Genomic DNA, 27417 nt, shown 5'->3' with positions numbered 1-27417 from the left:
TTTACCAAAGCTATCTCATGTCCCCTTTTTGCCCTCCTGATTTCTCTCTTAAGTATACTCCTACTTCCTTTATACTCTTCTAAGGATTCACTCAATCTTTCCTGTCTGAACCTGTATGCTTCCTTCTTTTTCTTAGCCAAACCCTCAATTTCTTTAGTTATCCAGCATTCCCTAAATCTACCAGCCTTCCCTTTCTCCCTGACAGGAATATACTTTCTCTGGATTCTTGTTATCTCATTTCTGAAGGCTTCCCATTTTCCAGCTGTCCCTTTACCTGCGAACATCTGCCCCCAATCAACTTTTGAAAGTTCTTGCCTAATACTGTCAAAATTGGCCTTTCTCCAATTTAGAACTTCAACTTTTAGATCTGGCCTATCCTTTTCATCACTATTTTAAATCTAATAGAGTATTGTAGTGCCTTCGGATATGCTTCCATTATTTCCCATTTATACTCATCCTACAGTGAGGCATCTCTTTGGGGACCTTTAATCAAATCCCACCTGTACTTCTTTCCCTTGCCATTCCTCATTTCCACCCAAACAGATTCCATTACGTGATTGGAACAGATTGTGTTAGTGGAGGAGCCAGGATTTGGGAATGGGACAGGTTGTGTGAGCAGAAGAGCTGGAATGTGAGAATGGGACAGTGTGTATTAGCAGAGGAGCAGGGATTTTGAAATGGGACAGATTGTGTTAGCGGAGAAGCCAGGATCTGAATGGAACAGATTGCATTAGCAAAGGAGCAGGGATTTCGGAATGGGACAGATTGTGTGAGCAGAGAAACTGGGAATTAGGGAATGGGATGGATTGCATAAGCAGAAGAGCAGGGATTTCGGAATGGGACAGATTGTTTTAGCAGAGAAACCGGGAATTAGGGAATGGGATAGATTGCATAAGCAGAGGAGCAGGGATTTCGGAATGGGACAGGTTACATTAGTGGAAACGCCGCGAATTGGGGAATGGGACAGATTGCACTAGCAAAGGAGCAGGGAATTCGGAATGGGACAGATTGCATAAGCAGAGGAGCCGGGATTTGGGAATGGGACAGGTTGTGATAGCAGAGGAGTGGGATTGGGAATGGGCTGGACTGTGTTAGTGGGAGAGCTGGAATTTGGGAATGGAACAGATTGTGTTAGTGGGGAAGCTGAAATTAGGGAATGGTATCGACATGTTTTACGCGCGTTTGCTGGAATGGACTGTGATTGGTGCATTATCTCTGGAGACAGAGATGAATAATAGGCTGGCTGGTCATGTTAGTTTCAGAAAGTGATTACAGCACCATCGCCTGGAATAGTTAGGACATTACCACAGAAGTGTCACCAACTCAAAGAAACCAGGCCCTCCCAGCTATCGGGATGGAGATGAGGATCAACAAGCAACATGCCGGTTGAAGAGCTTCACAAAAACAAAAACACAGCAGGAAACATTCCAGGCAGAATGGACCACTCAGTGCCCAAACAACTGAGGAGAAACCTGGCATCAACATGAAAGACAGTATTTCCCAGGGGCAGCATTCACAGACAGGGGTAGGCACAATGACATCAATAGCTCTAAGGCAGAATTAATCTTACCATTTCAAGGATCGGTGTGTGCAGTTGCAGTGTGCAATAGAGATAGAAGGAAGGTTGGAGATTGGAAGCCAAGGATTGAAGAGATTTTTTTTAAAGGGAGACAACAGTGATACAGATTTCAATTGACAGAGAAAAGTGAGGGTGCACACCCTCCACTGGATCCGAGTGCACCAAAAATGTTTCAAAGTATTCCACGGAGACGCAAGTATAGATAGGATACATACAGGTGCCCACAGCAACCATGTGGAGGGAGGGAGTTAAGGGAGGTGTGGTTCATTATGCAAACAGAGGAGGTTAACGGTGGATGGGAACTATAAGAAGAATGGCAGTAGCTAAATTAAGCATGGGACTCTTGGAAGGTGCAACTGGGAAACTGATCATGGGGAACAGGGAAATGTCGGATTATTTTTTAGAGTCAAGATAGAGAGACAGACTGGATGCCTGCACAGATTGTTAGAGGCAGGAAAAACAAATGGAACAGAGACGGAGGGGCATTGGAAAATTCACAGACACTGATATGGATAAGTGGGAGAAAGAAATAGTCAAGCTCAGAAAAAAATCAGTTGTGTGGGTCAGGAACAAGCTGAAAGCATAGGTCGCTCAGGGCTGTCCTGTTTGTGGATCCTGCAAAGGGGAGCTGGATGTGAAATGGTTAGTTTGGAGGCTGCAGAGGGGAACTTTCTACAGAAGATGGGATCCAGTAACAATCCTGGAGACCATGACTTGATGTTGAATCATGGGGCTCATGTCACAGGGGAGAGAAACAGAACTCAGTCTCTTCGAGAGGGCAGTAGGTCAAACAGCAGTAACACCATCTTTATCCATAGGTTTGAGGCATGGTCGAGAGGGAACGGAGTGAGGCAAGCTCAGAGGGTGAACATTAGGGCAAGCAAGGGAAGCACAGCAACGAGATAGACAACTTCAGGATGGCTGATCTCAAGGGAAAATTCCAGAGAGGATTACAGACCACTGAAGGGAGAATACTCAACAACTTGACAATACTGGGATAAAGGGTCAAGAGTTTGGGTGGATCGTAGGCCCCAGGTGTGGACATGAAGGCAAAAGTAATGAAAGAAGAGCTCAGAACCATGCAGATACTGTAATTCATTGAGGGATGAAAAGCTGCAAGTCTTTCTGAGGACAGATCAGGCAGGATCAGAACTGAGAAAGGTCAGAAACTATTGTGAACAGACAACAAGTGGTGAGATCCAAAGAAGGCTGGGCAATGAAGTGGAAGAGGAATCCAGAGGATTTTTCTGTTCCCAGCAGTTGTTGAAGCTTGTGACCCTTCACATCTGAAGGAAGATAAAAGGTTTTGTTTTTGTGAAAGGATTGGATGAGAATGAGGAGGAAATGAAATTGAGAATAAGGTCAGCTTTGAGGTACCCTGAATAGGTGTTCCTGAAGGAAAAAGTTGACAAAATGCATGTGGCATGTCATTGAGTGTGAATCTGACCATTCTATCTGGTTACATAATGGCTTAGCATGGCAACTACTCTGCCGAGGACTATAAGAAACCACAAAGAGTTGTGAACACAGCCCAGTGTTCACATCACTCATCCATCCTTCCAACCATTGACTCCACCTATCCTTCTCGCTGCCTCAGGAAGGCAGTCAACATCACCAAGGACCCCTCCCACCCTGGTTATAATCTTTTCCAACTTCTTCTGTCAAGCACAAGATACAAAAGCTTAAACACACATACCACCATATTCAAGAACAGCTTCTTTGCTGCTGTTATTAGACTTCTGAATGGATCCTGATGAACAGTTTATGCTCGAAACATGAGGTCTCCTGCTCCTCGGATGCTGCCTGCACCACAGCCTTCGAATCTAAACGGACCCCTCAAATTTTAGATCCAATGTTGATCTTACTCTTTGTGCATCTTCTCTGCAGCCATAACACTGTTTTTCTCATTCTATTCTATTACCCTGACGTACTTCGTATGTTATGATCTGCCTGTACTGCACACAAAACAAAACATTTCACTGTGACTAGCTACATGTGACAACAATAAATCAAATCAAAAAATAATAAAATACATGAAACAGCTGTTTCTAAATACTCACATACATTCAATATTCAACCACTCCATTGCCCATTGATGAGGCTGGCAGTGTTAGGATACTGTGGGGTTAGGTGCTGGTTAATGGCGATTTTGCACTGTATCACTGATGCTTGAAAACTGAACCAGGGCACTAAAATATTACAATGGGCACTGGGAAGAGGGTACCACTGACTTATATACAGAGACTGTTAAGATGGGGTGTAGAGAATGGGCTGTATGTGCATGAGTGTACGCCATGCCATTCCACTGCTGATGAGGGACAACACCGGCTTGCCAAGGCTTGGCCAAGTGCAAGGCATGGTTTGAGGCACAGCAAGATGGGGCCAGAATCAGATGCAGGAGGTACCATTGGGTTGGGGGTTAGATAATTAATGTAAAGCATGAGAGAACTCACCTTGGAGCAAAAACGCCTCAAAATAGTACAACTGGGAATGCGCCAAAAATATGCAAGATTGAGTCCAGCGTATCTTCCTTCACTTATTCAATTATCACTCGCTTTTGACCATGAACCAATAAGTGCTTCCTTGTTTAATCTCTCCTACCTTTCACCCTATTATAGTCTTTTCCTTTTGCTTTAGCCCTTCCTGCCACCTGTCTATTTATGGTGAAAGCTGATGAACGATTGTTCTCTCTGCAAAGACACTGCCAGACCTGGATCTTTCCAGAATCTTCTGTATTTAATTAAATCAGTGGGTCTGCAGAGACCCAGTACAGGTTAGTGAAACCACATTTGAGCTGCAGCCCTTTCAACATCTGGTTGAGCCCTCTCTGCTGTTGGAGCTCACATGGAGATTGACACAGGGACAGAAGCATGAGGTGGAGGAAGCCTGCTCCCTCCTTGTGGGACCTTTTTGGGGCAATTCTGATCATCCTCGGCCAGGTTCCCCAGCCGCCCCCACCCCCACCCCCGCCTACAGGTCTATAGTTTAAAATGCAGTCAGAGCTCAATAACAACAACAGGAGGAGAGCAAGTCCTTCAGCCTGATGGAATGTTTCCCTCAATCCGCAATAAAATATTTATGATTGAGTTAACTTGACAATTACTGATGCATTCTGGGAAATGATCCTCACAGAGAATGGGCATGAACTGAATTCGAACAATGCCTCCCCTCTCAGCAGATGTATAAACTCAGCAGAGGCTGAGGCTTCCATGTCTAAACAATAATAAATGCATTACAAGACCTGAAAGGATATCAACTGATAAATATATTATTGCTGCGATATGCATTTGGATTTTAATATAATCTTTATTTTCTACATTAGAAACTAGAATGACCAGAAATAAATGGTAGAAATCTTCGGACTGCTCATCAAAAAGTGTCACCAAACATTTTCTATGTAGGGACATATAATTACAAACTATTACTGTACTCTTAGATGTTTAATGGTAAATATTGTCAAAAAGGTACTACCAAAATTTGAAACAACAGGAGGGTTTGTGCAGAGGGAACATGCACAAATGCAAACTTCAATTTTATACATCACATAGACAATTATTATACTTTCACTTTATCCTATATTCCATTTTAACTTGCTATGGAACCTGCTCATGTAAACTTGTCACCTTGTAATTATATCAACCACCAGTGGCGGTGCTATAGGACACCAGTCTTATAAGACACTTCTCAATAGCTATGGCTAGGCTCCAGAATAAACTCAAACTTGAAGAGAAAAAGCTACATCTTTGTTCCCAAAATGCTACAAGTCTGGCTCCTTAACAAGAAGTAACATTAAAATCAGAATTTGATGCTAACAGGCATTCTCACTTCCTACCTTCTCACTTCGCCTGAAGCCCACGCTGTATGCAATGTTATGGGAGATTAACTATGGATATAAATAGACCGATTGGTTGATGGTTTGGCAAAGTAGAAGTCTGGATCGGAGTGGTGACTCTGTGTTGCTGTTAGCCGAGGAGAAAGGCTTTCAGTAGTTCACAGTCACTTGGGAGTGAACAGAAGGCACCCTTCACTGTTTATGTCATGCTCCTGAGTTAGATTACATTGCAAGAGAAAACAATCTGACTGCAGTATAACTCTTTCATAATTTTCCTCTGAAGTTAAAAAAGCTGTTGCTAAGTATCTGTTAATAACTTCCATACAATAGATTCCCTCATCCAAAAACCATGGAAATTCACTGTGGGCTGCAGAGGGAGGGATCGTCAGTGCAAATGGAGTGCATCTGTCTGCTGTATTTTCACACACATCTGGGGTTCTCCATGTTACTGACTCAGCAGCCTTGTTGCAACCTCTTCCCAAACAAGACCTGTGCCTGTGGAGTTGCTCAGACCAAATCGGAAGGTTTGCTGCAATTATAACACACGGAATCATAGAATCCTTATAGCGCGGAAGCAGGCCATTCAGCCCATCGAGCCCACACCGACTCTCCAAAGAACATCCCATCCAGATCTAATCATCTCTGTAACTGTGCATTTCCCATGGCTAACTCACCTAGCTTGCACATACCTGAAAACTATGGGCAATTTATCAATGTCAATTGACCTAACCTGCACATCTTTGGTTTGTGGGAAGAAACCACAGCACCCAGAGGAAACCCGGGCAAACAGTGTGCAAACGCCACACAGCCAGTTGCCTGAGGCTGGAATTGAACCCGGGTCCCTAGCAACAGTTCTAACCACTAAGCCATGTGCCGCCCCTGTTGGTTGCATGTACAGGACAGCACAGGAACCTTGGTTGACAGGAACTGAATAGGTTAGTTTCCTTTTGTACCTGAATGATATTCCATTATTATTACTTATGCTTCAGGGAGTTAGAGGACAATTGTCGATCATTCAATGTAAATCACAAGTAGTCTCCACTATATGCATATAGACAATCATAATTTGTGCTTAATATGTCTATCAAACTCAGTGGCATTAGTTGTAAGAGGCCCTTGAGTCCCCATCAGTTGAGTGTAGGTTATACACAATCATTGGGATTTCCTCTCATTCTGATCTGTAAGATGCGTCCGTTGTATTTGCTGACTTTCAGCAGTAAACTGAAGTGAATCCTTTACCAGATCAAGGGCCAGACTCTTGCAGTGTCAGGACAATACTACCAAGACCTTTATAAATTATAGGAGAGCCATGTATTTGGAAATCCCATTCCCATGTTCGCCAGTTCACATTTTTGTCAGTGAGGGAGGGGGGTGGGGGGGGGGGGGGGGTTGGGTGTTTTGCCAGGAGAGATACCTAACCTCCGCACAGACATTTGAAATCCATACTGATTTCAATACTCCAGGACCTTTAACTGCATGGTATGCAAGTCATAATTTTGAATGAATGGCATTAAACGTCATGAAGGACAGATAAGTTCTGCTTAAGTGTCATGGCCTGAAGTTATCTAAATCTCCAGCTCTTTTAAGAAAAACTGCAGTTCTCGTTTGGAGTGAACAGAAAAAGACCTGCTGTCAGTGACATTGATGAGTCACCTGTTATAACTTAGAAAGGAACAGCAGCCATCTGTTGACATAGATTCAACAGACTTCATTGTTGACATTTTCCAAGGGTTATTATGGCTGTACGCATATGAATACTTGGCTGAGTTTCAACAAAACGAAAATCACTTATCTTAGTTGCGGATCTGATTTAACACATTGAATGACAGTTATAAAAGGCTATTAAAGGACTTTGGTTTGAACAGAAGTTCTGTTCAAATTTACCACTGATGGCAATTTCATGGATCTCGTGAATGAGACCTTTAGTTTTAATATCAAATATGTTTAAGTGAGATCTTTTTCTTTGGAACCTTATCTTTTCAATGTCTTGGTATGACACCTGAGGACTGCCCACAGTGGATACTGGATGAATGCCTTTGAAGGTGGTGAGGTGAGGTTCTGTAGGAGCATGGACTGGGAGTTAGGCAATAGGTGACATGGAGGTCACATGGGTGGGGATGAAAGGTGAGGGCTGGAGAGCTTAATAGACATATATGCAAATTGGACAAGGTCACAGGGATGCAAGGTGAATCTCGTACGCTGCCTAAGCACTCAGTAAATCAAAGCATGAACAGGAAATAGCATCCCACAGGGGATTATATATTCCCTTCTGTTTTTCAGCACATCAAATATTAAAGACATCAATCACTTTCTCTCATATCACTGGTTTTAAAATATAGACACACTAGCAATTTTCAATCAGTCTCCCACTTTAAAAACAAAACTCTTTTCTTTGAAGAGTTGGAGAAACTTTAAAACAAGAATTTTAATGCTGCCAACAGCAACATCCAAATAACACATGACGTCAAAAAGAAGTCTGTAGTGGGCGATCTGTGACCATTGCACAATCAAAGAGGATTGCAGCCCATCAAGAGATTCTGCCTTAGTCAGTCAAGGTCAGTGGCCTAGACTGGAGCCTGGCCCCGTGTTCCTGAAATGGACCTATACTGAAACAGCTCAAATGCAGCTCTCTCATTTCACGGTGGTGCGAGCTAAATGTACCATCTTTGTCTGCTCAACACTTCCCAGTCAGGAAACTGTCAGAGACAGAGAATCATAGGCCAAATTTGGAAAAATAATTGAAAACATTCTCTCCAAACAAACCGGCAAGAGCAATCCATCATGGCACTAGGCCTAATTAACACACCTAGCTTCTATCGCCCACAGAAAATGTCTCAGCCAGTTTCCTTGGAAGGTCTGTTGCTTATACATACTCAACACAGGCAATGGTATAATCCAGAGGTAAGACATTCATTTCCAGATTTTCACAAAAGACAATTAATTGCATCAACTATTCAAATTTATGTTTCTTGCAATAAATTATGACTTTAAATTGCGGAAGAAAGCTATTGTCCAAAGCATTTCGAGTAATTTGGTGGCTTATTAAAGGGTACCTTGTTGACATAGTGCATTCCCTTAGTGATATTGACACTGGGTTTATCAACTTGTCCATGTTGACTTGTTGCGTGCACCTTCTGAAATACAGGGCTCTGGATATAATGGAAGTGATGGAAACCATGCCTGTACACCACACAATGCTTGGTTTACCAACATACAACAACTCGCCTATTGGTGCTCAAACAAAAGATCTTTTGCTGGCTTGGCCATAAAATTGATGCAGATGTGAGGCTCAAGGAAGAGGAAAAGAAGCTGAAAGATTATGGCAGAAAATGCCTGGGTGTGGCTGTTGCCAACGGTGAAGTAAGGAGTGGAGAAAGGCAGAAAAGAGCCAGGTAGTTTGGACAAATGAGAGGACTACAAGTGCAACAGGAACACAGAGGCTACAAGCCATGGAAGGCATTTGAAATGCTTATTTTAAATTGCACAACACCAGGTTATAGTCCAACAGGTTTAATTGGAAGCACTAGCTTTCGGAGCGTCGCTCCTTCATCAGGTCATTGTGAAGGAGCGATGCACCGAAAGCTAGTGCTTCCAATTAAACCTGTTGGACTATAACCTGGTGTTGTGTGATTTTTAACTTTGTCCACCCCAGTCCAACACCGGCATCTCCAAATCATGACTATTTTAAATTGAGTTGTCAGAACACCAAAAAAGCTAATGCACGTTGACGAGGAGGACTTGAATTTGGGATAAGTTACACCAGCAGAATGTGAATGGGCTGAAGGTATGGTGGAGCACAGGAGACTAACCAGAAGGGCCACCGAACAGTCGAGCGGTGACAAATGCACGAGTGACAGTTTCAGTAGCTCATGCTGAGGGAACAGCTACACAGGAAGACGAGACAGTCCCCATGATGAAGACGACAACGAGAAACTCAAGTCTGGGGTCAATAGGATACCCAGGTTGTGAACACATGACTGTTAACCATTTGCCCTCTAGATACACCAACTAGCACAACAATTTGTTCAGAAAATGCTTGGCAACCGGCCTCTGTCCTTTAAAAGGCAATAATTTATATGGATCTAATTTCTTTTAATATTTCTGAGCCACCACTGGTCCTCCTGAGGTCCAACGACCACAAACCATGTAGCTAATGCTCCTGACAAACGGGAAAGAGAAGAAAGTGATTTTCACTATTAATTAATGTCATGGAGATGTTTAGCACAGAAACAGTCCCTTTAGTCCAACTCCTCCATGCCAACCAGAAATCTTTAATTAATCTGGTCCCATTTGCCAGCACTTGGCCCACATCCCTCTAAACCCTTGCTATTCATATACCCACCCAGATGCCTGTTAAATGCTGTAAGTATACCAGCCTTCACCACTTCCTCTAGCAGCTCATTTCATACACGCACAAACATTCGATTATCCGAACAGAATACTTCCCGTCCATGTCGATCGGATAATCTATGAGGTTGCCCTGTATATGATTGGGGCATATCTCCCTGCATTCAGGTTTGTAGCCCACCCCTTGTATGAAAAAGTATGAAAAAGTTGTCCCTTAGGTTCCTTTTAATTCTATCCTCTCTCACTCTAACTACGCCCTCTAGTTCTGGACTCCCCCACCCCAGGGAAAAGGCCTTGTCTATTTCCCCTATCCATGCCCCTCATGATCGTACAAACCTCTGTAAGGTTCCCCCCTCAGTCCCTGACACTCCAGGGAAAATAGCCCCAGCCTATTCAGCCTCTCCCTTCTCAAAACAAATCTGCAATAGAAGATTAGTCTCAGTAATGGTGATGTAAAACCAGCACTGAATTGTCATAAATACCAATGTTGCTCACCAATATTCTTTAGGGAAGGGATCTCTGTCATCATGGCCCAGTCCGACCTACAAGTGACTCCAGGCTCTCAGTAATGTAGCTGACTCTGATCTGCCCTCTGGAAAAGCCTAGTAAGTCATTGATTTCAAGGGGTGGGCTACAAACCTGAATGCAGGGAGATATGCCCCAATCATATACAGGGCAACCTCATAGATTATCCGATCGACATGGACGGGAAGTATTCTGTTCGGATAATCGAATGTTTGGATAGCACGGTTTACCCAAGCATCAGGACTTTGAGATCTTGTTCGGATAATCCAAAATTCGGACAACCGAGGTTGTACTGTATACGACATTTAAAAACCACTTCCTTCTCAATCCTGCCTGCAGGCACATTGGAAAAATAAAACAGAAAGACCTTGGGATATTTATCAGAACTTCGTTCATTATACACTTACCTAAGTGACTCAAGGCTTCTTTATCCCAAGGCCAAGTGGCAGCTCCTGCCAGCTCCTCCCTCACCGAGTTCGCAAAATAGACGTTCAGGTACATCGAGCCATTGATCTGCAGTGTCTCCTTTAGCTCCTTCACACTCATGTAGGTCCTAGGCAATGGGAAGAAAACAGCATCGGGTTTAGTCAGCTCCACACGACTCAATTCACTCTGCAACAACGGGCCCCTGGGTTTTGTTGATCAAGTTATAAAACCACAGCAAGTTATTCCAACCTTGTAAAAAGTGACTGGGGAGATGACTTCGGAAATCCAAAAGGATTGAGGAAAGAGTGACACAGATGACAATCAGACTTAAGGCTGAGAGTTATAAGATTTGCTCAACTGCAGGTGGACATCAGCAGAGGGGTAGAGCTTTGAAGAGGGTTTTGCTTCACCATCCAACATAACTACTTTGCTAAACAATCATCGGTATTGGCAGAACAATGGCAGTATGTTCTTTACACCATTTTCCTGTTTGCCTGGGGAACGTCTGTAGGATTTACACTGAAAACTCAGTCACATGGAATTAAAAATGCAGTGTGCGCAAAGATACATGAACACAAATCTAAAGTCAGCACCAACTCTAGAGAAGCTATAAATCAAAGAAATCCTCTCCCCTTCCACTGGGCAACTGGGACGAAACAAAACAAGTGCCAATCGAGAGCCCCAGAACACCTAATGGGTTACGTGCTGCTCCTGAATGGATCAGGGTTTAACTTGGGAATGTTTCAATCCATGTAGCTCAACTAGTTAAAGCGCAAATGTGTGGAGTCTTCGGCAGAGGTGGACAGGCCTCGATCGTGCTGGTGTGGTGTTTCAGCTCCTTCCCCGTGCCCCGATACAGATGTAGGAACAATGGTTCCCTCACTGGGGGCAGTATGAGGTCTAGCATCTGGGACACAATCTCAGAATAAGGGGTAGGCCATTTGGCAGATGTGAAGGAATGGGAGAAAGGGGAGGTATCCTTTTCAATACAAAGAGATCTTGATCAATTGGGTCAATGGGTTGAGGAGTGGCAGACGGAGTTTAATTTGGATAAATGCGATGTATTGCATTTTGGTAAAACAAACAAGGGCAGGACTTATACAATTAACGATAGGGCCCTGGGTGGGCTTGTCAAATAGAGAGACCTAGGGGTTCAGGAAGATAATTTGTTGAAAGTTACAGGTATACAGGGTAGTTAAGGCAGCTTTTTGCATGCTTTTCTTCATTGCTCAGACCTTTGAGTAACAGGAGTTAGGACGTCAGGTTGAGGTTATACCGGACAAAGTTTTAAACAATACGAGGGGCAACTTTTTTACACAGGGAGTGGTTTGTGTGTGGAATGAACTGTCAGAGGAAGTGGTGGATGCAGGTAAAGTTACAACCTTTAAAAGAAGTTTGGGTAAGTTAATGAATGGGAAAGGTTTGGAGGGATACAGGCCAAGTGCAGGCAAATGGGTCTAGTTTAGCTTGGGAAAATGGTTGGCGTGGACTGGTTGGACTGAAGGGTCTGTTTCCATGTTGAATGTCTGTATGACTCCATACCTTGTGTGGAACCAGTGGGGGAAGTGGGATGTGGATAGGGAAGGAGAACCTGTACACCTCTTTTCACTCAGGAGCTTAACAGTTCTGTATATCCTCTCTGGAAGTGTACTGAATTGGATAAACCTTGTCCTGGACTTTGGTCCTAACAAAATAGGACTCTTGCCAGAATTTGAACACACAGAACAAAAGAATCAGAATGGGTAGACTGTCACAGTGAATACAATTTTAAAGGAAAACAAACATAAGAGGCTTTCTTGAGTTTGCATTGTTACAATATAGAAATGTTTGCATTGGATGTCAGACCATTCCTAACAGAATTAGGGGAAGTCACTATGAGGATTTAAAAGTTCAGAACCTCAAACAGTTAAAAAGCCCTTAAGGTTAGGATTTCACGAAAGCTGGAAAACCCAAGACTATAAAAATGGGTGGCCAACAGTTTACAGGTGGAAAGTGAGGATAATAAAATGGATGGAGAGATTACAATTGGAGCAGCAAAAATTTGAATGTTTAGAAAAAAAAAGAGGAGGAATCAGACCGAGAGAGGAAAGATGGGAAAGAGACGAAAGGGCAAGGAGATGAGAAAGACCTTGAGGAAAATCCACAGGGAAAGGAGGTTGAACCAATTCAGCTCAAGCTGACAAGCAAGAATCACAAAGACTTAGACTTGAGGATAGAGGCAACTCAATTTGCTCAGATAGTTCCCAAGTTTGACAAGGCAGAGGTAGCAGTGTTTGGGTAAGTAGCACAGCGGTTAAAGTAGTTAGTCCAACATTGGTCATTCTGCACATAGTGTCAGCTCCCAGGGAATGCACAAAAGGTCTACTCCCTCTTGCCTGAGAGAAGTGCCACTGATTCAAAAATTCCCATCTTAAGTGTGTCCCACTTAGTGTCAAAGTACTGTTAAAAATTCTGCCCCCTCAGGAACTGGCCTAACCAGACGTACTTGGAATTTGAGATGCTTAAGCAACTTGCTTTAGACTTACGCGTACAGGCACTTAAGACAGAAGCCACTTACAAAAGTACTGATTCTCCTTAAGGAATTCAAAACCTCACATCCCTCCCAATAAGAGCAACTGTGAGTAACAAGATCCAGACAGGCTATCCCACTGGCTGATCATTATGAGCCAATCAGATACTCCTGTTCCAGAAGAAACCCACCAGGAGTTAGCCCCAACCAACTGGGAACAATGGAGATGGGAGACTGATAGGAAACTGAGTTTCTAAAAGCACGTAGGAAATGCAGGAAGCCCTCCTCAGGTTGGAAAAGGTGGTACTGAGGCGAAACTGCAGGTTCAGTTGGCCATTAGAAACGCAACTGCAATGTTGGCATTCATTTCAAGAGGGATAGAGTACAAGGGCAGAGATGTATTGCTGAGGTTGTCTAAGGGTCTGCTCAGGTTGCATTTGGAATATTGCGAGCAATTTTGGGCCCCATCTCTAAGGAAGGATGTGCTGGCATCGGACGTGATCCAGAGGAGGTTTACGAGAATGACCCAAGGGATGGAAGGGCTTGTCGTATGAGGAGCGGTTGAGGACTCTGGGTCTGTACTCGATGGAATTTAAAAGGATGAGGAAGGATCTGATTGAAACTTACAGAATACTGAGAGTCCTGGATGGAGTGTACATGGAGAAGATGTAGGAGAGACTAGGACCCAAGAGCACATCCTCAGAGGGAAGGGACAACCTTTTAGAATAGAGGTGAGGAGGATTTTCTTCAGCCAGAGGGTGGCGGGCCTGTGGAACTGACACATGCTGAAGGCTATGGAGGCCAAGTGACTAAGTGTATTTAAGACAGAGATAGATAGGTTCTTGATAGGGGATCAAGGGTAATGGGGAGAAGGCAGGAGAATATGGTTGAGGAACAGATCAAATGGCAGAACAAACTCAATGCGGCAAATGGCCTAATTCTGCTCCTATATTCTACGCTCAGTGAGGCAGAGATGCCTGTGTATTTAACTGCCAAAACTTATGGCATGTCCAAGCTGACTGCCGGAGACTACCAGACAGACCAGTGGGATTTATCGGGGCACAGACAGAGTGCAGAGAATGGGAGGCAGAGAGAGCACAGGAGACCAGCTTCCAGCTCTGACTCAGTACAGTTACCAATCCCTGTTATTGCACTCCTGAGGGTATGAATCAAGTTAAACAAATTCCAGAGAGCAAGTGGATGTTGTATCCAAACGAAGGTTGCCAAGTTTCCGCAGGGGGAGGCGAGCAAGCCTGCAGTACTAAGGAGGGATACTGGGATCAGGCAACTCTTCTGCAGCGAGAAGGCAAGAGACCTCCCATCAGGGGGTGCAGTAAATGCTGGTAAAAGAAATTGAAGGAGGGTACATGCCCATCCCCTTTACTGAATCTAACTGAAGTGTGATCTTGTGTTGGGACATGTGACCATGGGGGCGCATACTTCCTTTGTCAGTGAATGGGATCTACCTACTCTTCAGTAGTGACCTGGCCGTATCATAAGTAAAACCAGTGGCTTCTAAGAAGCCCAATGAGGTTATATCCAGATTTCTCTGTTCTGAATATCCAAAGCCCCTAGAGTCAATTCAATTGCTTTTCTCCAGCATCAATAGTGCAACTGCTGGGATATTGTCTTGGCTCATAGCCTTTGCCAGATCCAGTGCCTTTAGCCATTTCCTGATATCACATGGAGTGAATCTAACATGTTGTGCCTGAAGACCTCAGAAGAAGGTGAAGGTAGATCACAGGATCATGGAATTACAGAATGGTTATAGCATAGAAGGAGGCCAGTTAACTGGCTCTCACTCTTTTCTGGTCTGGAGTGATTGTAATGTACTCATAGAAGATGAGTTCCCTGATTGGGGCTGTTAACCTGGTCCAGTCAAAGAGCCCTGGCTGACAGATAAAAACCGAAGTGTCAGAGATGCTGACACTCTGGTAGCTGACTCTGAAGGAGTCAAGGATTGTTCATGTATAAATCAAGGGTGACTTGATGACGGGATAGCAGCCTCTGTGGAATCATTTTATAGTCCTCTGAGGGACAAATACACTGAGTGCCACTTCTCCATCCCCTTTCTTGACTCATGAAATACCTCAGCCACACTCCCAACTTCCAACTAAAAATCATCTTTTTGGTCTTTAATCAGACAATCTTCCTCTTACCGCCATTTTACTTTTTAATCACATACAAAAGGCTTTTTGATTCCTTTTAACCTAAGTTGCCAGTCTTTTCTCTTATTCACTTTTCCATTTCCCCTCTGAACACGCTCTTGATATCCATCATAAAGACACTTCATTGTCAGCCCTATCTCTTTCTCCACCCAGGTAGGTCTGGGAGTATTTGCTCTGCCCTGTGTGACTGTACTTGAACCATGTCCTCTTTGAACATTTCAGTACGGTCTTACCTGTTCATCTTTGACTCCATTTTATGAACGAGGTCTGTTCTAATGCTTGTTTCACACCAGGAAATTGGTCCTGCCTCTGGCAGGCCCAGTTTAGCCTATACAGGTTCCTTCACCCCAACCGCCAGTCCCAATGCCCCATTAATCAACAGCCCTCCCTCCTCCATCATCTCTGCAGCCACATATTCCAACTGCTGGATCCTCTTGTTTCTATATACACTCACACATGAGATGAAACCACTTTTGAGATCCTACCTGGCTCCTTGAATTCTGAACACATTTCTCTTTCGACCTATAACCTTGATATCAATGGGGACCACACCCAATTGCTGCTCACCACCAACCCCCTCCCCAGGGTGCTTTGCAATCATTGAATGACATCCTTGATGCTGGCATCACTGGCACAACGTACCACTGCAGATGCTTTTCTTCTTTATCCTTTCATGGGATCTGGGCATCACTGGCAAGGGCTGCACATGTTGCCCATCCCTAATGGTCATTTGGGTTGCTCAGCCATTGCATGGCACCTTATAAAATGAGCCACCATTGCTGAGTGCTTGGACTCACGTGTAGGCCAGATGCAGTAAGATAAAGAGACTGAGTGAACCAGAAAGGTCTTTCAGACAACTGACAATAACAATGGTGGCACCATTACTCAGTTTTCAATTCAAGGTGATGCTAATTTTCACCATCTGCCCCCATGATGGGATTTGAACTCAAAACTCCAAAATATGAGTGTGGACCCTCTGGATTATAGCCCACTGGCATTACCACTGTTCCACTCTCTCCCCATTCACATCCTGATCCAAGTTTACAATCAAGTACCTGCCTATTCCCTTATCTACACATCACCTATCAGTTTGACCCATCTAGTCCTCTGTGTTCCTGCACAACTAAGCCAGCTGTGGCTCTGTAGACCTAACTTTAGCTGCATTCCCCAAATGAACTTTCACTTTCATCAGTATCCAAAACTTAACAAAAGCAATACATTGCAGGTGCTGGAAACGTGGAAAAGAAACTGAAAGTGCTGGAAAAGCTCAGCCGGTCTGGCAGCAACTGGGTTGAAACAAACTGAGCTATTGATGTGAGTTAACAGGGACTTTGTTTCAAAATGGAATACCATTTGGAGAGAGAAAGAGAGACACATCCAAGGGAGTCATGTACGACACATCTATTCCTCCTTGATGCCTAGCTGTCAACTATTACTTTCCATCCTACAGACTCTTTAGCTAAGAAGTCAGCACCTCTATAACGCTGCTATTCACAAGACTCTCATTGTCACAGATAAATCACGGAGGCCAGCTGTACCCTAGAACTGGAATCAGTGTGGAAGCAGGCCATTCAGCCCATCAAGTCCACCCGCCGAAGAGTCATCCCATCCAAACCCAGCAGCCCTGCCCTATTCCTGTAACCCTGCATTTCCCATGGCTAATCCACCTAGCCTGCAGATCTCTGGTCACTATGGGCAATCTAGCATGGCCAATCCACCCTAACCTGCACGCTTTGGACTGTGGGAGGAAACCAGAGCACCTGGAGGAAACCCACACAGACACAGGGAGAATGTGCAAACTCCACACAGACAGTCGCGTGAGACTGGAATTGAAGCCAGATCCCTGACGCTGTGAGGCAGCAGTGCTAGCCACTGAGCCACCCTTTGAACTGAACCCCCACATGCCCCCCACCTCTCCTTGAGATGCAGCCGAATTTTAGCCTTGCATTCACTCTTGGATAGCTGCCTGAAGCCAGCAACACACTACTTACACTGATTTATTAAACCTCACCTTCCCAAACTGTGTTGAACTGGCTCAGAGGAAGCCTGGCCATTGGTGTACAGCAGTTGGGCTAAGTGACCTGTTTCTGCATTGCAACATCTGGGCGACTCTGGATAATTCAGAGGGTTGTACATGAACTTGTCAACCCCATGGGAAGGGCGATGACATTGGCAGGCCACATTTTCACATCTCGGTGGTGAAGGCTTCGAAATGAACTCCACACCAACTGAGGCCTCATCCTTAAAACTTTGCGGAATTCTGATCCATTTATTTTCTTTCAGGATGATGTCAATTTTAAGAATCATTGTTATTGCTGGCATCACTCTGCGCCCTCCGAGACTGCGAAGGATTACTCAAACCCTTAATTGTAAAATTGCTGTGTGAAACTGTGTGTGACAGATAGCTATGCAAAGGAAATGTCGGGCAGATACGTTCTGACAGATTTGAAACACTGCCCGACTGAATATTTGGAGCACGAGCCATGGTTTATAGCTTTAACACTGGTGCAGGCTACATATGTGCTTTAGCAGAATACATGTGATACACAACAGGAATGCAGTGACTTCAACCTTTGCAAAGTTTGCTATTCATTTGAGTTCTAGGAATTCTGAAAGGGCAATAATTGATACACACTCTTTCGTCACCGGGACTTGACTGCTGCTCGTCACCTGGTAATGCTTGTTTACTGGGTCTGCAAAGGCCTTTACTCCACATTCAATTGGTCCTGGGTATAAGTTGGCCCTGACACCAGCTACAAAATATGCTCAGGTTTTCAATTGGCTTAAAATGACATGCCTCCTGGTGATCAGCACGCAGAGAATGCTTCCATAAACATCACACAAGTGACTTTCAGTTCAATTACAAACACTGCATGCCGTAACAAAGTGAGTAAGAGTCTCTGTTACTGCTTTCAACGCATTAAGAAGTGGCAATGTAGGTTCACAAAGACATACCTCTCATTAAAAATTTCCACAGTCCCTGAGAGGTTGTTTCCTTCTTCTCAAACTTTTTGTTGCCACTTTATCACCTCTATTTATGAACCAGGAACTCGAGAGAGAGTATTCGAACGCCAGGGATCAGGGGTTCCTTCATCACTGTCGGGATGATTAAAGGCAGAAACTAATTGTTCCAACAAGTGGTTCAGAACAAACTGCCACCCTGCAGAGGGATCACTAGCTCAGTCACAATTTGCAAAACCATTCAGCCAGACTCTTCAATCCGTAAGCAGCAGGTGGATAGGTCAGGGCAGTGAGCGTAATGTGATCCACCTGGTTCACCAAAAGGGAAAAGCAACACTGGAAGGGACAAACAGTCGTCTCTCCACCTGGTCCCCCACAATCCTGTGCATACACTCTCAATCCTAACTATCAACCCCCCTAGTTAAAGGAATGATTCAGACTTGGATGGCTTTCCCAAGAGCGGACATCTCAGCATCACTGAGGAGTAAAGGAGATTCGAAATAACAAATGTTTCAGGCTCAGAAACTGTGATAATAAACCAAGACTGAGAAATGGATAGCTAACCATGTGGACTCAGATGCTTACAGTACAGAAGGAAGCTGGTCAGCCTAATACGTCAAACAATTTACAAGAATGTCACCATAGTTTGAGGGTTTGGGTCATAAGGAGATACTGAATACGCTGGGGCTGTTTTCCCCAGAGCGTCAGAGGCTGAGGGGTGACCTTATCGAGGTTTATAAAATCATGTGGATTATGGACAGGACGAACAGCCAAGGTATTTTCCTCTGTGTAAGGGAGTCAAAAACTAGAATGTGTAAGTTTAAGGTGAAAGGGGAAAGATTTAAAAGGGACCTGAGGGGCAACTTTTTCACACAGAGGGCAGTGCATATATGGAACAAGCTGCCAGAGGAAGTGGTTTAGGCTGGTACAACTACAACATTTAAAAGGCATCTGGATGTGTACATGAATAGGAAGGGTTTAGAGGGATATGGTCCAAATGCTTGCAAATGGGACTAGATCAGTTTAAGATATCCCTGGTCAGCTCAGTTTCTGTGTGGTACATATCCAATGACCATGAATTCAACGTCAAAATAAATTGCAATGTACAAATCATAATGAGTATTTTTGTCATTTATTAATTCAATTTTCCATTTTATCATACCCTTTCTATTTTTCCCTTTCCCAACACTGAACGTATCTGTTACAGCTTGATTATTTTTCAGACCTGACGAGACGTCAGCAACCCGAAACTTAAAGGCCATTTCTCTTTCCACAGATACTGTCTCGCCAATTGACAGCTTCCACCATTTTGCCTACTTTCTTTCAGACTCCCAGCACCAGCAGCATTTTGCTCTTGCTTTGTACATTTGCACGGTCACAAGAAAAGGAAATCTTTCAGACAAACACAACAACTGAGACATCATGTTGCAGCTATACAGGGCATTGGTGAAACTGCTTTTGGCATACTGTGCACAATTCTAATCGCCCTGCTATTGGAAAAATGTTATTACTTGAGAGGGTGCAGAAACGATTTACAAGGATGTGACCATGGCTGGAGGGCATGGAACATTTCTCTCTGCAGCGTTGGATGCTGAGGGGCGACCTTTTAGAGGTTTACAAAATCATGAGGGGCATGGACAAGGTGAATAGTGAAAATCCTTTCTCCAGGGTGGGGGAGTCCAAAACTAGAGGGCATAGGTTTAAGGTGAGAGGGGAAAGATTTAAAAGGGACCTGAGGGGCAACTTTTTCATGCAGAGGATGATGCGTGTATGGAACAAGCTGCCAAAGGAAGTGGGAGATGACTACAATGACAACATTTAAAAGACATTTGCATAGAAAGGAAAGGTTTAGAGGGATATGGGCCAAAAGCAGGCAAATGGGATGAGATCAGTTTAGGAAGCATGGTTGGCAAAGATGGTCTGCTTCCATGCTGTATAGCTCCATGACTATGACTTCCAGCCTCTCCATCCTCTTCTGCCATTCAATTAGATCACAGACAATCTGTTTCTAACTCCATCCAGCCATTCTGATTACATATCTCTTCAAACTCTTCCCTGAAAAAATCTGATCCATCTCAATTTTGCAACTTTCAATGGATCCAGCTCTAATGTTTTGGGAAGGGGGTTCTGAAGGTTGATGTTCCTTTGAGTAATTTCAGATACCACACCTCAAAGAAGTTTATTTTAAATCACAAGATTAAAATTGTGCCCCTTACATTAGAATCAAAGCGGCAAAGGAAATAAATTTACCCCATCAAATTTTCTCTTTCACTAAAGAGATTAGAGGTTCAGAGAATACAAAGCAAGCAATGGAGTCACACAGCATGGAAACAGACCTGTCAGTCCAACCAGTCCATGTCAACCACAATCCCAAACTAAACTAGTCCCAGCTGCCTGTACTTCGCCCATATTCCTCCAAACCCTTCCCATCCAAACACTTAGCCAAATGTCTATTAAACATCCACCACTTCCTCAGGGAGTTCATTCCTCACAGCTGCTGATGTCCCTGGCTCCTACATGTGCAGGAAGTGCGTCCAGTTGCAGCTCTAGTTAGATCGCATGATGGCTCTGGAGCTGCGGATGGACTCACTGTGGAGCATCCACAATGCTGAGGAGGTCATGGATAGCATGTTTAGTGAATTGGTCACTCTGCAGATTAGGATTGCCGAGGGAGAAAAGGAATGGATGACCAAAAGGCAGAGAAAGAGCAGGAAGGCAGTGCAGGTGACCCTGCGGTTATCTCCCTCCAAAACAGGTCTACCATTTTGGATACTGTTGGGGAGATGGTTCACTGGGGGAGGGCAGCAGGAGCCAGGTTCATGGCACCGTGGCTGGCTCTGCTGTACAGAGGGCGGGAGAAAGAGTGGAAGGGCTATATTCATAGGGGATTCAATTGTAAGGGGAGTAGATGGGCATTTCTGTGGTCAAAAACAAGACTCCCAGGTGCACGGGTCAGGGATGATTCGGATGGGCTGCAGAACATTCTCAAGGGGGAGGGTGAACAACCAGTCATGGTGCATATTGGCACAAACGATATAGGTAAACAAAAAATGGGATGAGGTCCTACAAGCAGAATAGACAATAGACAATAGGTGCAGGAGTAGGCCATTCTGCCCTTCGAACCTACACCATCATTCAATATGATCATGGCTGATCATCCTTAATCAGTATCCTGTTCCTGCCTTATCTCTATAACCCTTGATTCCACTATCCTTGAGAGCCTATCCAACTCTTTCTTAAATGAATCCAGAGACTGGGCCTCCACTGCCCTCTGGGGCAGAGCATTCCACACAGCCACCACTCTCAGGTTGAAGAAGTTTCTCTTCATCTCTGTCCTAAATGGTCTACCCCTTATCTTTAAGCTGTGTCCTCTGGTTCGGCACTAACCCATCAGCAGAAACATGTTTCCTTCCTCCAGAGTGTCCAATCCTTTAATAATCTTATATGTCTCAATCAGATCCCCTCTCAGTCTTCTAAACTCAAGGGTATACAAGCCCAGTCACTCCAGTCTTTCAGCGTAAGGTAGTCCCGCCATTCCAGGAATTGACCTCGTGAACCTACGCTGCACTCCCTCAATAGCCAGAACGTCTTTCCTCAAATTTGGAGACCAGAACTGCATACAGTACTCCAAGTGTGGTCTTACCAGGGCCCTGTACAGCTGCAGAAGAACCTCTTCGCTTCTATACTCAATCCCTCTTGTTATGAAGGCCAGCATGCTATTAGCCTTCTTCACTACCTGCTGTACCTGCATGCTTACCTTCATTGACTGGTGTACAAGAACACTCAGTTCTTTTTGTACTGCCCCTTTACGTAAATTGATTCCATTTAGGTAGTAATCTGCCTTCCTGTTCTTGCCACCAAAGTGGAGAACCATACATTTATCCACATTAAACTGCATCTGCCATGCATCTGACCACTCATCTAACCTGTCCAGGTCACCCTGTAATCTGCTAACATCCTCCTCACATTTCACCCTGGCACCCAGCTTAGTATCATCAGCAAATTTGCTAATGTTATTACTAATACCATCTTCTATATCATTAACATATATTGTAAAAAGCTGTGATCCCAGCACTGATCCCTGCGGTACCCCATTGGTCACTGCCTGCCATTCCGAAATAGAGCCGTTTATCACTACTCTTTGTTTCCTATCAGCCAACCAACTTTCAATCCAAGTTAGTACTTTGCCCCCAATACAATGCGCCCTAATTTAGGGTGTTAGGAGCCAAGTTAAAAAGTAGGACCTCAGAGGTAGTAATCTCAGGATTGCTACCTGTGCCATGCATTAGTCAGAGTAGGAATGATAGAATAAGCAGGATGAATGCATGGCTTGAGAGGTGGCATACGAGGGAGGGGTTCAGATTTATGGGATATTGGGACTGGTTCTGGGGGAGGTTGGATGATTACAAATTGGATGTTCTATACTTGGGTTGGACTGGAACCATTGCCTTGGGGTGCTTTTGCTAACGTAGTTGGGGAGGGTTTTAACTAATGTGGCAGGGGGATGGGAACCAAATGAGGTTAGAGGACTGTAAGGAAGCAATATCTAAAGCCTGTAAGGGATTACATAATGAAATCAGCATGACTAAGGCGAAGAGTAGGCGGGTAGCAGATGATGAATGCAGAGGGACTGGTGGTCAGAGATACATTCGTTTTAATGTGAGAAGTATAGTAGGTAAGGCAAATGAACTTAAGGGTTGGATTAGTACGTGGGAGCATGATGTTATTGCTATTACTGAGACATGATTGAGGGAAGGGCATGATTGGCAGCTAGATATCCCAGGATATCGACGCTTCGGGCGGGATAGAGAGGGAGGTAAAAGGGGTGGAGGAGTTGCATTATTGGTCAGAGAGGTTATCACAGCTGTTTTGAAGGAGGGCAATATGGAAGACTCAAGCAGTGAGGCAATATGGGCAGAGCTCAGAAATAGGAAGGGTGCGGTAACAATGTTGGGGCTGTGCTACAGGCCTCCCAACAGCAAGCATGAGATAGAGGTACAAATATGTGAATAGATTATGGAAAGATGTAGGAGCAACAAGGTGATGGTGGTAGGAGATTTTAATTTTCCCAACATTGACTGGGATTCACTTAGTGTTAGAGATCTAGATGGAGCAGAATTTGTAAGGAGCATCCTGGAGAGTTTTCTAGAGCAGTATGTAAATAGTCCAACTAAGGAAGGGGCCATACTGGACCTGATGTTGGGAAATGAGCCCAGCCAAGTGGTTAATGTTTCAGTAGGGGATTACTTTGGGAATAGTGATCATAATTCTGTAAGTTTTAGAATACTCATGAACAAAGACGAGAATGGTCCTAAAGGAAGAGAGCTAAATTGGGGGAAAGCCAGCTATACCAAAATTCGGCAGGAGCTGGGGAATGTAGATTGGGAGCAGCTGTTTGAAGGTAAATCCTCATTAAATAATGTGGGAGGCTTTTAAAGAGAAGTTGATGAGAGTTCAGGAGAGATATGTTCCTGTGAAAATGAAGGATAGAAATACAAGATGAGTGAACCATGGATGGCAGGTGAAATTGTGAGACTAGCTAAGAGGGAAAAAGGATGTGTACTTAAGGTCTAGGCTACTGATAACAGACAAAGCTTTGGAAGAATATCAGGAATGTGGGACTAATCTGAAATGAGGAATTAAGAGGGCAAAGAGGGGTCATGAGCTATCTTTAGCAAACAAGGTTAAGGAAAATCCCAAAGCCTTTTCTTCATGTATAAGGAGCAAGAGGGTAACTACAGAAAGGGTTGACCCACTGAAGGACAAAGGAAGAAAGTTATACATGGAGTCAGAGAAAATGGGTGAGATTCTTAATGTGTACTTTGCATTGGTATTCACCGAGGAGAGGGACATGATGGATGTTGAGGTTAGAAATAGGTCTTTGAGTACTCTAGGTCAAATCAGCATAAGGACGGAGGAAGTGTGGGTACTCTAAAAGCCATTAGGGTAGACTAGTCCCCAGGTCCGGATGGGATCTACCCGAGGTAACTGAGGGAAACGAGAGAGGAAATAGCTGGGGCTTTAACAAATATCTTTGCAGCATCCTTGAACATGGGTGAGATGCCAGAGGACTGAAGAATTACTAATGTTGTCCCCTTGTTTAAGAAGGGTAGCAGGGCTACTCCAGGTAATTATAGACCAGTGAGTCTAATATCAGTGGTAGGGAAGCTGCTGGAGAAGATATTGAGGGATAGGATATATACCCACTTGAAAAAAAATGGGCTTCAGTGGTAGTCAGTATGGTTTTGAACGGGAAAGGTCATGTCTTACAAACCTAATAGAATTCTTTGAGGAGATGACAAAGTTGATTGATGGGGGAAAGGGCTGTAGACGTAAATACATGGATTTTAGTAAGGTATTTGATAAGGTTCCCCATGGCAGACTTATAGAGAAAGTGAAGTTGCATGGGGTCCAGGGAATACGAGGTGGATGGATAGAGAACTGGCTGGGCAACAGGAGACAGAGTAGTTGTGGAAGGGAGTTTCTCAAAATGGAGACCTATGACCAGTGATGTTCCACAGGAATCCATACTGGGACCACTGTTGTTTGTGATATATATAAATGATTTGGAGGAAGGTATTGGTTGCCTGATTAGCAAATTTGTTGATGACACCAAGATTGCAGATACTAAAGGGGACTGTCAGAGAATACAGCAGAATATATGTAGTTTGGAGATGGGCAGAGAAATGGCAGATGGAGTTCAAACCAGTCAAATGCGAGGTGATGCATTTTGGAAGATCCAATTCAAGAGCAAACTATACAGTGAATGGAAAAGTCCTGTCAAAAATTGACGTACAGAGAGATCTGGGTGTTCAGGTCCATTGTTCTCTGAAGGTGGCAATGCAGGTCAGTAAAAATGGTCAAGAAGGCATACAGCATGCTTTCCTTCATTGGACGGGGTACTGAGTACAAGAGTTGGCAGGTCATGTTACACCTGTATAGGACTTTGTCTTGGCCACATTTGGAATACTGTGTATAGTTCTAGTCGCCACATTATCAAAAGGATGTGGATGCTTTGGAGAGGATGCAGAGGAGGTTCACCAGGATGTTGCCTGTTATGGAGGGCGCTAGTTATGAAGAGAGGTTGAATAGATTAGGAGTATTTTCATTAGAAATACGGATGTTGAGGGGGGTCCTGATTGAAGTCTACAAAATCATGAGAGGTACAGACAGGGTAGATAGCAATAAGCTTTTTCCCAGAGTGTGGAACTGAATTACTAGGGGTCATGAGTTCAAAGTGAGAGGGGACAGGTTTAACAGAGATATATGTGGAAATTTCCTCACGCAGAGGGTGGTGGGGGCCTGGACTGCGTTGCTAGTGGAGGTGGTAGGGACGGGAACAATAGCGTCATTTAAGATGTATCTAGACAGAAACATGAAGGGGCAGGGAGCAGAAGGATACAGACATTTAGAAAATAGGTGACAGGTTTAGAAAGAGGATCTGGATCAGCACAGGCTTGGAGGGCCAAAGGGCCTGTTCCTGTGCTGTAACTTTCTTTGTTCTTTGTTCACACACACACCATCCTGTGTGTAAAAACATTGCCCCTCATGTGTTCTTTAAATTTCTTTCCTCTCACATTAAATATTTGCCCCCTAGTCTCAAAATCGCCATGCTTGGGGAAAAGACAGCTACCATTAATGTCCCCATTATTTAAGCATGTTAGCCCCAGACTAACAAACTGGTGAATCTATGCTGCACTCCCTCCAAGTTCAATATGTCTCCCTGTGCTGGGGTGTCCGCAGATGGATGCAGTTTTCCACAAGTGGTCTAACCAGAGCTTTTCACCACCGGCACTCAAATATCCACGCCACCGGCATTCACTTGGCAGATAAACTATATGGAAAAATCCATGTATTTACATCTACAGCCCTTTCCCCCATCAATCAACTTTGTCATCTCCTCAAAGAATTCTATTAGGTTTGTAAGACATGACCTTTCCCGCTCAAAACCATACTGACTATATGGCAGATAAACTATATGGAGAGCTTGCTTAGTCTTTCCTTCTTCTTTGTGAGCAATCTGGCAGTAAGTAGTACATAGCGGTAGTTATGCTAAGCTGTTGTCTCACCTGTACCACCTTCCAAAACAGAAAGGCAGGAAGAGGAAATGGCTCTCCAAAGGGAACTTTGGTCTGGATCAGTCATTCTGATTGCTGAAGCTGTGTAACTCAAATTGCATTCCAGTTTCTCATCGTTACATGATCCAGTTTCCTCCCTCTCTGTTTTGAAGTGAGGGATGTGAGCATTGACAAATGGAACACTTGCCTATCTCAGGGAGAGCACAGCCAGCTACAGTATAAATTCCCTTGGCTATGCCCAGAACCGCATCTCCTACCTTGGGAAAACATTCTGGCCTCGCCAGTGATTGTTTTACAGAACCTTCACTCACTGTAGTCTAAATAATTAAAGGTGACCTCATTGCCTTGCGGCCTTCTGACAGCTCAGTATGAACCTGAGATGGCTAGGGGCAGTTTGAATGATGCTTTAAAGGCTGCTTGGGGGTGAGGAGAGGCAGACTCAAAACCATCTACTCCACCTCCCACTCCAACCCCAATGTACAGGCACTGCACCAAACGTACTGGGTCAACTGGTTCCAGACATTTACACCTCCCACTAGGAAACCCCTTGTGTCAGGCAGTGAGAACCCAGCACCAAATGAGAAATGATTCAGGCAAGAAGGAACTGGACCTAGACTGTATCGATTTCTTGCAGACGCTGAGCACCCAAGGGAGCTAATTAACCGCAGTAACCTGGTTAGGAATGGGACCAGAGTCCCAAGCTGGATGGACGGTATTCAGTCAAATTGAACTTGCAGGCCCTCAGCCAAAGCTAAGGCACTTCACGTTCGAGTAATGGAAACATTTCTGCCCTCCATCGCCATTTGAGAGGAAAGCTGAATCTAGTTTGTATCTAGGAGAAAGTGAGGCCGCCTACTTGCGGAACGTTTCAGAGAACACCTCTGGGACACCCGGACCAACCAACCCAACCACCCCGTAGCCCAACACTTTAACTCCCCCTCCCACTCCACCAAGGACATGCAGGTCCTGGGACTCCTCCATCGCCAGACCAT

At 44.3% G+C, this 27417-nt stretch overlaps 1 protein-coding gene across 2 annotated transcripts in view; it reads right to left on the bottom strand.

Moving 5' to 3' along the window:
• Positions 1-27417, bottom strand: part of LOC122554652 (pappalysin-2-like) — a 404730-nt gene that overhangs the window by 307739 nt on the left and 69574 nt on the right. For both annotated transcript variants that reach the window (XR_006313051.1, XM_043700014.1), the window contains exon 3: positions 10691-10836. Coding sequence is in view for 1 of the 2 variants with exons in the window: in XM_043700014.1 (XP_043555949.1) it covers positions 10691-10836 (146 nt within the window). In the remaining variant the exon portion in view is untranslated. The remainder of the gene's footprint in view (positions 1-10690; positions 10837-27417) is intronic.

Source organism: Chiloscyllium plagiosum, chromosome 11 (assembly GCF_004010195.1).
Source record: "Chiloscyllium plagiosum isolate BGI_BamShark_2017 chromosome 11, ASM401019v2, whole genome shotgun sequence".
NCBI classification, from domain to species: domain Eukaryota; kingdom Metazoa; phylum Chordata; class Chondrichthyes; order Orectolobiformes; family Hemiscylliidae; genus Chiloscyllium; species Chiloscyllium plagiosum.
The sequence above is the reverse complement of the archived record's forward strand: the minus strand, read 5'-3'. Positions and strand labels throughout refer to the sequence as shown.